Source organism: Amphiura filiformis, chromosome 19 (genome assembly GCF_039555335.1).
Source record: "Amphiura filiformis chromosome 19, Afil_fr2py, whole genome shotgun sequence".
NCBI lineage: Eukaryota > Metazoa > Echinodermata > Ophiuroidea > Amphilepidida > Amphiuridae > Amphiura > Amphiura filiformis.
In genome coordinates, this window is record NC_092646.1 from 23,036,333 (window position 1) to 23,054,012 (window position 17,680).

The 17,680-nt window shown below is 36.8% G+C and overlaps 1 protein-coding gene across 1 annotated transcript in view; it reads left to right on the forward strand.

The window, feature by feature from the left end:
• The window catches only part of LOC140141060 (uncharacterized), a 34,728-nt gene extending 20,420 nt beyond the window's left edge, over positions 1 to 14,308 (forward strand). Inside the window, exons 4-10 of the mRNA XM_072162835.1 lie at positions 1,708 to 1,804; positions 3,057 to 3,186; positions 4,909 to 5,070; positions 5,568 to 5,636; positions 8,331 to 8,639; positions 9,966 to 10,166; positions 13,380 to 14,308. Of these exons, the coding sequence (XP_072018936.1) occupies positions 1,708 to 1,804; positions 3,057 to 3,186; positions 4,909 to 5,070; positions 5,568 to 5,636; positions 8,331 to 8,639; positions 9,966 to 10,166; positions 13,380 to 13,441 (1,030 nt within the window). The 3' untranslated portion in view covers positions 13,442 to 14,308. The remainder of the gene's footprint in view (positions 1 to 1,707; positions 1,805 to 3,056; positions 3,187 to 4,908; positions 5,071 to 5,567; positions 5,637 to 8,330; positions 8,640 to 9,965; positions 10,167 to 13,379) is intronic.
• Positions 14,309 to 17,680: the final 3,372 nt, after the last annotated feature.

Below are 17,680 nucleotides of genomic sequence, written 5' to 3' on the forward strand. Positions count from 1 at the left end.
AGCCCTTGGATAAAACAAAATGAGCAAGAAAAACAAGACATTCAATTTAATGCGGCCTAATGACTTCAAATGTTTTGCTCTGCTTATATTGTAGAATACTATTCTGATTTACAAGTTTTGCAAAGTTGCTAGTTTGAATGCACTTTACACCACCATAAAAATAAAACAAGTTGCAAATCAATTTAAAGCCATATTATCAGATGATGGTGGATGCGATATCGCTATTTTATACGTCGCCATTGGATTAACACATAATCATGAAATCTTCACAAACAATTCTAAATTTGTTATGTGGTGTCAAAGCAAAATTATCTTACTCTAAAACCGCTGGGGTTCTGCAAAGTACCCCACTGCAAGTATGTTAATTGTCCATTTATAATCGCTAACCGTGTATTGTGAATGGGGCTGTCAGCCCTGTATCTTCGCCAGCCTCGTACGTCCGTGTTGCGTGTCCTATGCCGCCTGCATATTATAACATTTGCTGAGGAAGACGCCCTCACTGAATCTTTAAAATTCCTTTTTTACACGATTATATTGTACTTTATTAAACCAATATACCCTGCAAAAATCAAGACTCTAGGTGCTGTAGTTTTGTCAAAATCCGAGATTTTGAATAAAACGCCGGAACCGGCGCTTTATTATTACGATGGAATTATTAGTCAAACGCATACACGATGTTCATAACACACAATACGTACACGGCATGCGGGATGGTGATATACACAACAAAGGGTCGTACCACAACATGACCGAAGGAGTGGTACGTATTTTGGCGACATGTGTGCTGGTACTAAATTCCAATTTTCTTTGCTTTGCAAAAAAACTTTATATAACAAATAAAAGGGGATATATCTGACAGTAAAAGCTAACATTTTATGGCAAAGAAAAGCTAATCTATTTTGTTTGAAAATGTTATAATATGGCTTTAATACACCTTTGTTTTAAAATTATGTTCATGTTGTATCATTTATTTATCTGTATTATATTTGTGATTCTTGACTTGGTGAAAATTTTTTGCAAAGTTTTGATTTGATGTCTATGGTAGTTAGATGAATCTGTGAAAGTTTTTCAAATATTGTTTGCTAATAAGTTTTAATTCTTTGATTTTGGCTGTGCATGTGTACGTGTATGTGTAATATTCTTATTTAATTACCAGTGTTTTTTGTTGCATGCAAACTTTGTTTTTCTAAATTAATTTTATTTTTTCATAACAAGGTTGCCAAGTATTTTTCATTTTGTGTGCTAAATAAAAAATGCAATTTTCAAATCATTAGGAAAAAATGTGTTTGCCTTTTTTCTTGAAAAACATGTGTGACTCGCTCTAAATGTTTACAGCAATAACAGTTATGGTCCTGTGGGTTTCATGAGTTTTGTCAATCACAAGTTTAAGCAAAATATATTTAGATTGCGATATTTCTATAAAAACAGATCTTTTTTCTTCCAGAAAATGTTAGTTTTCACTAGGCCTATGTGTTCAATTAATTAATTTTGATTGTATGAATTAAACACTTGATTAAAAAAAATAGAATTTTGTCACAAACAAGTTGAGGGCATCCTCCTCAACAAGTGTTATGCAATATTGCTTGAATGTTGCAATCAGTACAATCATTCCAGATGTCATGGATGTTCAAGGTGAACTTGGTAACCTTATTTTAATTTTGGTTATGTTTTCATTCTTTTTGTTATGTGGCATGTTTGTGTGTATAGTTGTAGTCTACCCAAGCATGATGAAGAATTCATGGCCCATTCCAACTGGTGTGACAGACCCTTTAAGTGTTCAAAGTGCAAAGGGGATTTAATAGTAGTAAGTGAAAAAACTTTGTGATGGGACTTTATTAAAGAGGAAGCTACGTAAGAGCAGTTCTTCTGGGGTGAAACAAACCTGCCTGGTTATCAAATTAATCAGTGACAAAAAAGGTTATCTCTGAATTTGACAGTGCTGATTGATGCAATAACATATGATCAATTAGCACCTGTCAAATTCAGTGATAACCTTGTCATTGATTAATTTGATAACCAGGCAGGTTAGTTCACCTCAAAAGATCTGCTCAGGCGGGGCTACCTCTTTAAAGCCGTAATGTACGATCTTATAATATGAAATTGGTTAATTTTTTAAAACCTAATTTTTTGGCACATTTGTAATGTTTACACATGTCCCAACTTACACCTAAGTGGAATCGTCCAAATTTGTTGTGTTTGCAGGTCAGCAGAGCAATTTGTCGGCTGTATTCCATAATAACGTATCGTGGGGCACCCCCACCGTGAATAAACAACTTTTCGAGATAAATCGGGTTTGAAGAAATGCCAATATAAAATCGAGTTGTGTAAATCAGACATTCATTATATTTTGTGATTGCGTTATATAATGTTCAAAAGAAATAAATCACATTATTCGCTGGCAAATTGAAAAAGTACAAAGTGATACGTCATTATGGAAAACAGGCAATACCCTAACCTTACCCTTACCTTACGCCACCTCAGTCACCGTGTATAATCTCTATTGTATAACTTTTCGTCGGCTTCATTTTGAAATGTTTTAATGGCTTTTGGAATTTGATCAAAAACATTTGAATAACATTAAATCAGTGTGTTATATAAAGCTCATGAACACATTTTAAAGGAAAAACACAAAATGTTTTAGGAAAAAGTTCAAAATGTTGTTTGAAATATTTGTTTGGAAACATATTTGCAAAATATTTTTCAAAAATATTTTTGAATGTTATTAAAATTCATTTTACCCTTTATATAACCCAATATAAAGCAACCCTTTTAAAACTTTTTTGCGAATGTTTTCGCAAGCATTTTGTGTTTGCTGGGAACTGAATCTCGAGAAAAAGGGTAGTTTTCTCCAAGGTTTTTCTCAACTTGGTCAACTTTAAAAGTTAAATGTTTCAAATTGTCGTAAATTGATTCTAAAAAGAGTACATATTTTGGCTGATTGAAGACTTGCTTTATGGGGGGAAATTTGGTACAAATATTTCTTGTTTAAGGGATATTTTTCCTGTAGCATGCATGTTTACACTTCATCTAAAGTTCCTGCTCTTTTACCATTGCAGACATTCAACTGCACTGCATATATAGATACGATATGCAACTGTCCTAAGGATACCTACCATGCTAATGAGACAATCTGTCAACCTATTCCAACTTGTGATATAGACTATGAGATTCAGGAAATTCGAACAGGTAGGTATTGAATTATGCAGGGTTGTTTGATTTAAATCACGCCGATTTAAATCACACAAGTGTTTTAAAAAAATCATTGATTTAAATCAACTTTTTCATTTTTGGCCCCCACACATGTGTGGGGCTTATGTTATCATCCAGATGGCTGGCAGTCCGTCTGTCTACCTGGTTGTTTGGCTGTCCGGGCGGAAGCAAATTCATAAATCCACTGTGCAGCTCCAACGCAATAACTAATCAACTTCAAACTTGGTATGGTGATAGGATATGTTGCCCTGATGTGCTGACAGCTCCATGCCCCAATAAGCGCCCACCCAGGGTATATTCAATTTGCTAAAGGGTACCATTAATGTTGAAGTGACAGATAGATGTTGATATAGTGAAATAGCTGGAGGACTACACATCCGGTGTAAACTTGCAATACATTTTCTACATCAGAAAAGCCACTAGAACGTCTCAGGACCCTTTTATAACATACATAAATTCATCTCTAATAATCGCCCCTCACAAAAAATTAGGTAAACCAGGTAAAAAAATAAGCGCCCACCCAAAATGACTTTGTTAAGCGCCCTGGGCGCTTATTGGAATGAATACGGTACCTTGTTCTTTTTCTTCCTGTTACCTTGTGCTTATTACTTTATACTTATAATGACTTATAAATATCACTTGAAGTGAATTTTTGAATGATGAACGTTTTTAGAAAAATATATTACTTCTTATATAAAATATGAAGCAGGTAGGGGAAAGTTGCCAGGAAAGTTATAATACGGCGAGATTTTTCATGGTAAGGCCAAAAAAAAAAGTGTTTGTTTGCCCATACATGGGGTACAAAAGAGTAGGTCGGTAGGTCGATTTCCTTTTTTTTTTTTTTTTTTTAAGATCTGTACACGTGTTGCAGCAAGTGGGGTAAGAGAAAATATATACACCAATCCGAGAAGCGTTTACTGTATTTGCATGGCCCTCTATTGACGGAACCACAGATGTACCAGTGCGGGAGATTTAATTTGTTCAATTAATTCATGATCGTGTATTGAAAATCACTGTTATGTACAATTCTGTATAGCACACTAACAAGTAATTGATGGAACCCCCGACCTTGGAACACGGCAGTTTTACGTCGGGGACACCTTAGTAATGGCTTAGTCGGATTGGTGTATACAACATTCAGCCTTACATTTTGTACTTGTGTGTATTTAATGTAAACTTTAATGTATTTCAACGTTATCATATAAAGTTTAATCTTTTTGGCAACAAAATGTTGATAAAGATTCAGCATAAATTCAGTATATATGCATGTCTGTTGAAAGGGTGATGGGCTGGAAGCTTGTAATACAAAATCCCAAACCATACTTGACTTGGTTCTCTTGATGTTGATTGATGGTAAAATGTTGTTGGGGATGGCTAAATGGGAAGAAGGAAAGCTGTGATTGCCTGGAATATTAACTTTCAAGTGTCATTTGGCATATTTATAGGGAAAAAACATGCTTTTCTTTATTTTTATATCATTGTGGCCTAATGTTGTGACAGGTGACAAATTATGAAGGCTTGACATGTAGTACTGGCCGATATATCTACTCTTTTATCAATATATCGGCAACTCTGATATATCGATTTTGTTCAGAAAGTGATATCGCCGATATTGATATTATTGGATAGTAGATTTTTTGATTATTATCGATAGATCGACGGTCCTTAATCACTTCGTCCATGTTAATTTATTTGCAGACACTAGGTACAGCACATATGAGTGTAGACCATGTAAGGAAGGCTTTACCCAGCAAGAACAAGACAGTTGGGAAAGATGTGTTGAAAAGAATGCAGCGGACACCACAGAGCCACCTGCGAATGTTGGTGACAAAACTGATGGACAAAGAACAGATAATCATGGTAAATAAACAAATGATAAACATTTGAAATGACATACATCAAGCTTAAATTTAACACAGCAAAAGTTTGATAAATATGGAGTGCAAAAAATTAAACTATATGGAATGTATTGGCAAAATATCAGTTTATATCAGAAATATCAGAATTTTTATGATTATGTTGCAATGTCCCGGTTTAAAACTCACTGACTTCACATTAACAAATCTCATCACCATAATGCTTAGGAAGCAGGGGGCCAAGCCCCCCTCAATAAATTAGTGCAGGGTTCACATTGTAATTTCAGGTGGAATAAAAAAATGTGGGCAAATACCAGAATATTGTGTTTTTATTTATTTTTGCAAAATGTTTTACCCCCAGAATGGATTACAGTTTGGTCACCCCCCCCCTTCTTCTTGAGCCACTGATCACATAATGGATCAACTACCCCATCTGCATAACATTTTATCACTTTATTTATTTACTTACTTTAATAAATTTGTTTGTTTGCTTATTAATAGATGCTGGGCATTTGTCTCCCAGTTCTGGAAATCCACCTTCTACTAAATCTACTTCACAGTTGCCATCAGGTAGGTCTATGTTCAAATAATTTTAAGAAGAACTCTAGACCCAAATTTCTGATTATGAAGCATTACCTGGGCAAATATGCTTTCAGATCTCACACCACCAAATCAGAGTCCCATAGAGATATGTGCTAAATTTGTCTTAAGAAAACATCATTTTTTCTTCACAGGAGCGACTCAGTTTTAAGCGACAGCTATGATGGTTGAAATCAGCCCTTGCCTGATCCCTCTGGCTGGGAAAAAATAGAGGTTGACCGTCATTATTTTTTACGACTGGCCCTCAAAGTCTACGATGTCTGGGAATTTCCTATTTTTCAGGCAAAACCATGCCGGTGTTTCTGTAAAGAAAAGGCTGCTTAAAATCATTAAAAGTTATTCGATCTCTCCCATCTGTGGTACACTTGCAGGAATTAATATTACTAATCATGACCAATCCAAATTTGGCTAAAATTATGCAAATTTCTGCTCATTTTAATGCTTAATTCAGAATCAATGGGTTTTTCTGAGAAGTGAAATTCAAGGGCGCACAACCATATATACTATTTGGTGGTGTGAAATCTGAATGATGCAACAAGTTTCTGATTATCCTTAATTTCAGACTATTTTAATCTAATTAACTTATTTTTAGCATAATTTGAGCAAGAAGCTGGTTAAATTTTTTTTCTCAAGCAGAATCATTGTGTCTGTGACATCTGCTATCTACTGAAGATAGCATTGTGATTACCATGTTAAAAATTCACCAAGACTTAGGCTTTCAGCAATTTACAGTCAAGAGGGACAAGTAACCAGATAGACACAAAAACAAAGAAGAACATGACCACATTGTCTGAATTATAAGTGTTGAATTATATTAGTGAAATCTTAAGTCTACCCCCCCCATAAGCTTACCTGATCCATGGACACATTTTATGAGCTCCAACCAGTGCCCTGGCCCAAGTGCCACCATATACTGATGTCTTCTACATCTGGCACTGAGTCATTGCATACCATCATGATTGTAAACATTACCTGGGTTACCAGTAGTGGAATCATAAGCTTAGCCTACCCCCCACCAACACACAAACCGTAAGCTTACCTGATCCAGGCGCCTATTTCATGAGTTCCGGCCAGTACCCTAGCACCATACTGCAATGTATTCTCTATCTGGCACTGACGAGTCATTGCATGCCATTGATGATGTAAGCTTACAAAATATTATGATTACATTGCATGGGCCTAAGTCACTCTACGAAATGGAATCTTTAACTCAAACACACATTTTGGATCATAAACTCACCTTAGCACTGGTATATTAGTAGCAAATGTTGCAGTTCTCTTCAATTTTAGCCTTTAATTACATAAATTCAGTCAATGCACTTCTTCGGTGAATCCAAACACGAATTAGGCACAGGGCTAACTTGCTCAATCAAAAGTTGAGACTCACACACACAGCTCCATTCAGATCTCACACCACCAAATCAGAGTCCCATAGAGATATGTGCTAAATTTGTCTTAAGAAAATTTCATTTTTCTTCACAGGAGCGACTCAGTTTTAAGCGACAGCTATGATGGTTGAAATCAGCCCTTGCCTGATCCCTCTGGCTGGGAAAAAATATAGGTTGACCGTCATTATTTTTTTTACGACTGGCCCTCAAAGTCTCACGATGTCTGGGAATTTCCTATTTTTCAGGCAAAACCATGCCGGTGTTTCTGTAAAGAAAAGGCTGCTTAAAATCATTAAAAGTTATTCGATCTCTCCCATCTGTGGTACACTTGCAGGAATTAATATTACTAATCATGACCAATCCAAATTTGGCTAAAATTATGCAAATTTCTGCTCATTTTAATGCTTAAATTCAGAATCAATGGGTTTTTCTGAGAAGTGAAATTCAAGGGCGCACAACCATATATACTATTTGGTGGTGTGAAATCTGAAGTATGTGCGAAAACATGCAATTTTGACATGGGATCAAAATTGGGACTGTTGTGGCCTAAAATTGGGCCAGTGGAAGATGCACATGCAATGTTTGGTTAATTTTGTCCTGGTATTTTTGAGCCATTTTGCCCCCCCCCCACTAGGTGTGACCATTCCCCCCCAACAAAAATCCCAATTATGCCACTGCCCCACTTATAATTGTAGTGGAGAAATATCACATATTATTTAACAGTCCGATCCGACTGCCTGCCCAGGAAACATTGCCGGACCCACAATGCAATGCTCTATTTCAAATAAAGCATCCATTAATATACCGTTATTTCTTGGGTTAGAGTAAAGAAGTAGGTCAAATATATAATATTATCAATGGATGTAGGCCTACAATCAGTGGTATGTTTTCATCAATTCTAATTAGAATAAAGGTAATTTGCATATTTAAATGAAATATTAAGAAAACCATAAAATTGTTTTGTTATTTAAATCATTTCCACATGGTGATTTTTTTTTCGCCTGGTGAACATTTTTCAAATTATATGGAGCTTATGTGTGTAAAAGACAAATTTTCCCCGATCTTTTATAAAATCACCATGAACAATTTAGGGCATAGTCTGCAACAAGCTGCCTGGCCCGGCAATGTTTCCTGGGCAGGCAGTCGGACCGGACTGATTTAGGCACTTGTAACCTTGTGACATACTCCTGATTTTATTATTTTACGTAATACCAAAAACACAGGGTAGGTATAATACTAATGCATCCATTTTCTTTCTGATTCCTTTGATTTGCAGAACAAGTCAACTGCTCTTTGGCATGTCCATGTAATTTTACCGAGGCACAGTATTCTACAGATACCTTGATTACCAACACATCGGCTACAGATAAAGATCATAGCAACTGCAATGATACAAATACTTACGGAATTTTGAATGCACAAAAGTCCGGGCATGATTATTGGCATATCATAGTGATAACTCTTTTAGTCATTGCTATTTTTGTCTGTATTCCGATTTCTTTGGTATATGGTAGTAAACACCCAGAAAAAGTAGAATGGTTAGCAACTAAGATTGGGGTACATGGATGGATATACAGGAGCTTGGGTAAGTGATTAGCAACTACATTTTATACAATATTGGCAATGTGTATGTAAGTCCAGGGGCGTGGGTACTCGACTTTGGAAGTGACGGGGATGTGCAGACAGCAGTTCAAAACTAGGGGTCTTTCACCAACAGGAGGGGGTCTTTTGGTGAGAAGGCCCCCAAAAAGGGGTCTTTTTGTGAGACTGGGAAAAATCGTACCAAAATAGGGGTCTCTCAGTGAGACTGGGAAAAATATTTGGTCAAAATATATAAGTTGATACAAAATTTTCAAGAAGTCATCAAAATGTTTAAAATTTTGAAGAATTGAAGAAAAATAATGAAAAAAGTGGGACATTCAGAGAGAAATAATTAGAAATGTATCCAAATTTCTTTCAGTGACAGGGAATTCAGTAAAACAAAAAGGGGGTCATTGGGTGAGAGGGAGTTGAAAAATGGGGTCAATGCCGGATGATCCAGGGCCTGGCATAATTGTATGTAGGTATATTGATGCAGGGGCTTACATGATCAAACCTCAATCATACCAATGAAGAAGGCTTGGCTACACCCACTATGATGAAGGTATGCGATGTTGAATATGAAATAACTTTGCTATGTCGAATCTTGACCCTACCCATAACCCTACCTAACCCTTGCCCTAAGCTTAGCCAACTGGCTTGTCCAACAAGGCACTCAGTGTGATCCTTTTAAAAGCATAAAAATAATATTTGATTCTTTTAAGGAAGTCAGGGATAAGCCTAAAACATTCTATATGCAAAAATAAAACACCTGCTTTTTTAATGCTTTTTAGAAATTCTGATTCAGCCTATCGCTGATAATGCCTTCAAAGAATATGTGGTACAGTAGGGCTTCATAAAAAAAAATTGACCTCTTTATAGCTACATGTGTGAGAGCCTTAGTCCTATTTGTTTGGTCGTAGTGATGGCACAAGATTTTTTGGGGGGTAGGGGCATGGGGGAAAGTGATTTTTAGGGGATCAACAAATTTTGCCTTAAATTAATTGCAAAAAGTGGACATTTTCATAATTGGGGGTTTTCACTGGGCATGGGGGCATATGTTCTGACGGGGAACGAATTCCCCCCATGATCCACATGACGCGGCACTATTTGGTGGAGGTAGGGTGAAGGTGGGAGAGGGTTACAGCAATAGAAATGCTGATTATAATGACTCAAATTCAGCACTACAAATGTGTCACAAAAAGTGAACCAATTTATCACTTAGACAGTAAAACTTTTTCTTATTTCGGGCACAGCACATTTTACATTATAAGCATGTAGGTTGAAGTTCTGAATGTACCATGATGTAAAATTGTTGTCAATGTTCTTTCAGGTGCAGATTTAGACCAATGTTCTGAACAAGGACTTCCACAATCTGGAGAATCATCAGGAAGTCTAGCAGATGTAACAACTGATGGGGATGAAACTCAGAGGTTAACTTTGGATTCTGTTGAGGAGTCAAGCACAAGTGCAATAGATCACTCAGTTGAAAATCCTACTGGTCATCGCCTCTTCAATGAAGAAAGTGCAAAGGGTAATTATGATCAATATATCTATCTGTATATAATATAATATAACAGAATATAATGTAATATAATATAATATAATATAGGTCTTCTCAATCATTTCATTGATGTGTCCCAAAAAGTGAACCAATTTACCACTCTTTGACAGTCTGCATATAATACATGTATAATATTATTATGAGTTTGGCAGACAGTCGAATATCAATTTCTCTCTTTGTTAAATTCACGTTACGCATTAATTCTCTTGACTTAACTTCTTAAATGCTGAATGCCAAATTAGGTTCTAACTGGGTCTCTACTTTATCTTAGTGAACAAAATTAACCTCTTAAACTTAAATCCCAATAGAATGTCGCAGGTTCATGAAATTTGGTGGGAACCACCACCAAAGCAAGAAAAAAAATGTCAAAGTCATAGGCGTAGATCCCAATGGATAAATCCCCCCAATATTTTGCCAGGGGGATGGTCCATACAATCATCCCCCAATGTTGATGCCTGTATGTGGGTTTCTGACCAAATTAACCTCATATTTGGCCATTTTTGCCCTAAAAGTGCCAATTTTTTCACGCTTCGTGCTAATATATTCCTCTTTTGCATTATATTTCATCATTTTAGCTTCAATATGGCAAAATTTTTCGCACGCTTTGCGCGCATTTCTCCCATAAACTTTTTCGTTCGCAAAAAGGTGCTGAATTCACTATACTTTAAGATATTTTTTCCAACCCCATCCTCCCAATGTGAAAAAGAAATCTACGCCACTGGTCATTTTGGGGTCAAATTGCAGTAGTGTTGCAGGTTTATGAAATTTGGTGGGAACCACCATCAAAGCAAGAAAAAAAATGTCAAGGTCAAATTGCAGTAGATTGTTGCAGGTTCATGTAATTTGCCGGGAACGATCATTGAAGTGAGACAAAAATGTTAAGGTTATTTAAGGGTCAATAGTGGTCAAATTGCCACATATTGTTGCAGGTTCATGAACTTTGGTAGGTACAATTAGCCCGACCGACCACTGGAGCGAGACAATTTAAACTGACTAAAATCTTCCGACAACCACCCAAATCAAGACTTCTAATTTAGAAGTCTTGATTTGGGTGGTTGTCGGATTATGTTTGTACAAACCACGAAAGACGGGCAACTGCCTAGTTTATATAATATTTAGTGAAAATGATGTCAATGAATGGCTTTAATTTGGCCTTTTCAAACTAAAATTGTACACAATAATAGTACCAAAATGGTCCACCAAATGGCTTCAATTAGGCCTATACATGTTTCATTTTTTTAAAAGGTTTCTCACTTCTCAGGGGGCACATCCTCCTCAGACACCCCCTACATTTACATTTTCTACATCCACCACTGACTGCCCCATTGCCATCACAGGCTACAAGGTGGTACATAATTTGTATCACTGTAGTTCTTCCAGATTGTTCTACAAACAGTCAATCTTCCCCAAAACCGTAATCAACTGGAACAATCTCCCATACTCAATTATACAAATCCAAGACCCTGCCAGCTTCAAAACTGCTAGTGATGGAACATCTAAGACAAGACTAAACAACTCATGCGCACACCAATTCCTACACGCCTGGCTCCATAGGGAGTGTTGCGTAGTATCAGGCCGTTGCAACTCATATACCAGCGCAATGCAAAAAGGTGGCGACACCGTCGGCTTCCCCCGTGTATTACCCACCAGCGCCATTAATAAGTCACGGCCGCTGCCATTAATATTGAATATTGCTACAATTCATTTGTTTATGTTTCTTATATTCTTTCTTTTATAACTATGACCATTTATACATGTACTTTAAATATTACCTGTCATGACTGTATCCGTTTGTTTGGTAAATTTTCATGAAATATTGATAAATTGAAGAATTTGCAATTAAACCCTGGGCGTCGCCATTTTAGAAAAGTGAAGAAAAATGCTGCTGCCACCACGACAGTACTAAAAGCCAGTGGCGGCGCCTATTAGGGAAGCAAGGGGGCAATTGCCCCCTATGATTTTCAAAAAGAGGTAAAAGGAAGGAAAAGAGAAAGAGAAGAAGGAGAGAGAAAGGGAGGGAGAGAAAGAGAGGAGGAGAAGAAGAAAAGGAGCCATTCCCCACCCTGGCCATGGTTAGAAGGAGGAAACTCCCCCTTCGGACATCTTGCCCCTTGTGGAATGCTGACCTACGCGGTTTTAAAGTTGTTGGTTTTTATATTTTGGGCACTGAAATTTCCCCTATAAAAGTCACATGGCCTCTCTTGCCTTCTCCCAACTACTTTCGCTCGCTAATGGGCAAATTTTGTCCATTTCTGACTGAAAAAGCATAAAAAAATGGGTTTTTTTCACTCGCTACGCTCGCAAAGTGGACCTTTTCGGCTTTTAGTGATCATAGGGGGCGACTACCTCCCGCCTACGCTCCTGATTACGGCTTTCAATTTGAAATATTTCCAACCTCAAGACACCCCCCATTCATACAATTTTATCGTGCCAATTTATATTTAAAAAAACTGGCATATCATGCAACTGACTTAACATACACCGCGCTGCGACCAGAGGCGTACATCTGAAAAAGCATAAAAAGTAACCTCATATTTGGTCATTTTAGCCTAAAAGTGCCACATTTTTTTTCAAGGCTTGCTGACTTTTATTTAACATTTCCACCATATTTCACTTCGTGCACATTTGTACCATGAACTTATTTTGTTGCCAAAGGGTGCTGGATTTACTAATTAAGTAGGTCCATGCCTAAAACCAGCGGGCTAAAAGTCGGGCCCGTGAATGAAATCCATAAAAAATGCAGTTGGAAAATAAATAAATAACCCTAAAAAGGGTGAAAATGATGCATCAAATGGCTTCATTTGTGCTTTCATTTTGAAAATTTTCTAAATTCTGAGGGGGGCACATCCCCCCTGCGTCGCGCTGCATACAAAATTTCCACAATTTTTTGGCCCCCTATCAAAATACCCTGGCGCCGCCCCTGCTAAAAGCTACCTAAAAAAATATGCGTAGTGCTGTGGAGACTTACGTTAACATGACGTCACGAATATGCTAATTAAAGAAAAATGCTGCTGCCATCTACGTCCACATGTTGCAAGCGTGACGATCGCTGACCTCACATCGATGATCGGAGTTGCAATTCCATCGCACTTCGTGCTTTATTACTTCCATGGTAGTATCAACTACAGATACAAAATGCATTGTTATGTTATGCATTGTTTATACATTTGATCTGTTTTACAGGAGGTCGAAGAGGCATGGCACAAAAGAAGTATGCAACAAAAAGGAGCAGCAGCAAGACTTAACACTGAGGCTTGTGTGACCAGTATTCAACTAATATACCAAACCAAAACAGATGGAACCAAAAAATGTATATATGTATTTTTGCAAAAAAATTATCTATAGCTCAACAAAATGTTGCATTAGGTTTAAGCCAATGAAAAATTGTTTGATTGTCCACATCATTGGGTTAGTGAGAGGCAGGATTTTTAGTTAAAACTGCATATTGAACTTTCCATTATGCATTGTAACCTAATAAGATTTGAATAAGGATCTAGTTTAACATCACTTCATAATCATATTTTAAACCAAACACAAACCCTGGGCTGTCACTCCTATAGACCCTATCGAATACTACGTCACTCACTTGTCCTCATTTAAATAAAATTCTGTCCACCATAAGGTACCACAGGGCAATTCGCACGATAATACAATAAAACATGTGATAGGTATGAATGGTTTTGGAATCAAACTAGACACCTATCCCTCTGTCACTTAAAACTTAGAACCAATGTGGCTGCCATTTCAATTGTTATACCGTTCCGCTTAAGTTTATTCGATACGGTCTATACAGAGGAGCAAAATGTTCTTCCAAGCATCTTAATGTTGCACCCTAATGCTTAAATGGCATATTCTGTTGCAGAAAATTTGGCTTAAGATTCTGTAAATCATACCTGTTAATGGTATCAAAAACCTAAATAGGAAAGGTACATTGCAAAAATGTTGAAGGTTGATCACAAAAAGGGAAACGATGCCCCATGGTAAAAATCCTTCCCTTTCTTTGATGTTTTCTCGGATGTGGATGCATATATGGACATAATGAAAGTGACCCCAGGGGTGTGAAATAACTGTTTTAAAATCAAAATTTAAAATGTAAACATTCTAAAAAAAGAAAAATCTGTTAATATTATTGAATATTCAATGTTAATTTTATGTTGTTGTAAATAGGCCTATTTGTATTCATGCATGAGTGACAATCAAGAGGCTGTGTAATAATTATGTGTAGCCCCAGCCAGGGGTGTCAATCCAGTTGGGGACGGGGACATGCCCCTTCCCACTTTTCAGCAAAAGTCCCTTTTTGTTCTGTTCAGTCACCTTTTGGAAATTCAGGCCAAATCCCCCCCCCCCCCATTTTCAAGCCTGAATAACGCCACTGCCCCCCGGGGGTGAATTGTCAGTATTTTGTGCCAAAAATTATTTGCACATGTTAATATTTTGCGAAGCCAATATTCAAACCATAATGTCATCCATAGTGACCAGGGAATTTTGTTTGTTGCTTTTGTATAAACTAATTTGGTGCAATACTAAAAAGAAGCCCCAAAATGATTTGCCAAAAATTTGTATGCCCACTGTTAAATTAACCGTGGAAGGTACATTGCTTTGAACATGTAAATAAAATATATAATAATTTTGTACTCAGACGTGTAAGAATGTGATAAAAAAAACTAAATTCTCATAAATATGCATGTCCATGTTCAAGTAAATGAAATATAATTTCTGATAGCTATATAGGTAGATGTCTCATTTAAGACAAACTATCACAATATGTTATTTAGGGTTAGGGGTTACGGTTATTAGGGGTTAGGATTAGTAACTCCTGACCCTAATTAACATATTGTGATAGTTTGTCTTAAAAGGGCATTTCGTGATCCACAGCCTCATCCCCCCACTTTTCTCAAAAAAAGTTGAGATTTTTACATCACTGGAAACCTCTGGCTACATAATGTTTATGTACAAAATATTTCTTGCAGATTCATTCGTTCAGCAAAAATATCGTGAAATTTGAATTTAGTTCTGGTGCACCAGAACGAAATTACAACGCATTGTCTATGGAGCAGTGTAATACACATAATCATCATGCATAACTTCATGACATAAAATCGGAATCAACTGAAATTTTGGGAATAGGTTTTTTCGTGGATATCTAATGAAAAATGACATAAATAGATGATGCTAGGATCACGAAATACTCCTTTAAATGAGACATTTACCCCTGTGACGTTTCATCAAGCATACTTTTTTGCAAGCATCAGAGCGGTGCCACTCCCAAGTTGACTTGAAACCAGCACTAATCCTAATTTGAGAGTGGTACCCTTATGCAATTATGTCAATGTTGGTGTTAAACATGTATAGCTAATTTTGCAAGAAGTGCATTAAAGATCATGTAAATTCCTATGAAAAAGATTTGAATCTTGCATTCTTCTTGTACTCTTTCTCAGACTTTTTCTTCCCTTGTACTCTTTGCTTACCCTGTAAGCGAGGGCTTGTAATCTTATATGCTGTTGCTGTTCTATAGTCTTATATCTACATCCAGTCACTGGCACTAGCTTTAAAGTTCAGCGTGTGCTGTGTTGGCTTAGCATGGTTTCTTGCGTGTACATATGCGGCATGTTGATTGCGCGCATAAAAGTATGTACACGCACCAAGTTAACGCTAAGCTAAAGCAGAACATGATGAACTTCAAAGCTAGTGCCGGAGACTGGAGGTAAATATTATAGACTAGGCCTATAGACCACTTGACATGTGACACCATTGCCCGACAGCATGTGCACAAATTAATTATCATGATTATGGCAATTTCCAATTCTTTTTGCCCCTGCAGTGTGCACTGTGCATATGCATCGTAGTTTGCTCTGGACACATGCATTTCACCCACCACTTTTCATATAGTACAAAAAAGCCATTGAACAGTGAGCGGTTCGTTCAAGCATATCGATAGACCAGTCACTCGCCTTTGGTGATAAACAATGGTGTCAAGTGGTCTATACAGCTGCAGCCTAAATGCTTTATCTATTGGTCGTTATATAACAGGTACATGTAAGGGACAAACTAATGAAGCCCTACATGCATAAACGTAACTACACTAGCTTCCAGAGAAGGACCGGCTGCCTCTCTTGCTGTGTGCAATGCGTACGCCCTGATAAGATCTCACACCACCAAATCAGTCCCATAGAGATATGTGCTAAATTTGCCTTAAGGAAACGTCATTTTTTCTTCACAGGAGCGACTCAGTTTTAAGCGACAGCTATGATGGTTGAAATCAGCCAGGAAAAAATATAGGTTGACCGTCATTATTTTTTACGACTGGCCCTCGAAGTCTACGATGTCTGGGAATTGCCTATTTTACAGGCAAAACCATGCCAGTGTTTCTGTAAAGAAAAGGCTGCTTAAAATCATTGAAAGTTATTTGATCTCGCCCATCTGTGGTACACTTGCAGGAAATAATATTACTAATCATGACCAATCCAAATTTGGCTAAAATTATGCAAATTTCTGCTCATTTTAATGCTTAAATTGAGAATCCATGGGTTTTTCTAAGAAGTGAAATTAAGGGCGCACAACGATATAATTCTATTTGGTGGTGTTAAATCATAATGAGCGACTCAGTCAGGACTACCCCCTTTTATGATCTCTAAATACGGCTTTGATAATCGGTCAATCAGATTATTAGTCGTTATAATTGCAAGGCAATTGAGTTAGCCAATTGGGACCCACGTCCCTTTTTACACATACCACAGATAAGAACCCTGTTACAAGTATTCTTCTCTGAAAGCTTGTGTAGTTTAATCTGATAGCTAACCCCCCCCCCTCTTCATTTGTAACGAAACTGAAATTGGGTCAAAATAACTGCACTGATGTTTTTAAGAGCATTGGAAAAATATAACCCATGACATCTCTCATGAAACTACTTTCATTCATAGGACATCTTTGATCTTTTGGTGATGATCCCCAATTAATCAGCACATCAAAACTTTTGTCTTACGCACTTGCCAAACAGTGGCGTAGACTGAATTTTTCTAGGGTGTGAAGGCAAATTTCAAGGGGGAGGACCAAAATTTCAAATCTATTATATCCCAGCAAACACAAAACATTTTCGACATCATTCGCAAAAGGTTATAAAAAGTTGTCAGAAAACGTTTAAATGTCGGGTTATATAAAGGGTATATTAAGGGTATAAAACGTTTTCCTAACATTAAAAATCATTTTTTGATAATCTACTGCTCAGCAAACAAAAAAGGTTTTAGAGAAAACGTTTAAATGTTGGGTTATATAAAGGGTATAAAACGTTTTAATAACATTCCAAAAACATTTTTGAAAACTTGATACTAAACATTCTAAACAGAATGTTATTTTGGGGTTGAAAAAATATTTTGCGAAAAATGTTTGCCCAAAATATTTGCAATAACGTTTTAAAAACGTTTTCATGACCTTTATATAACCCGACATTTAAATGTTATTAAAACGTTTTGAAAAAAACATTTGAA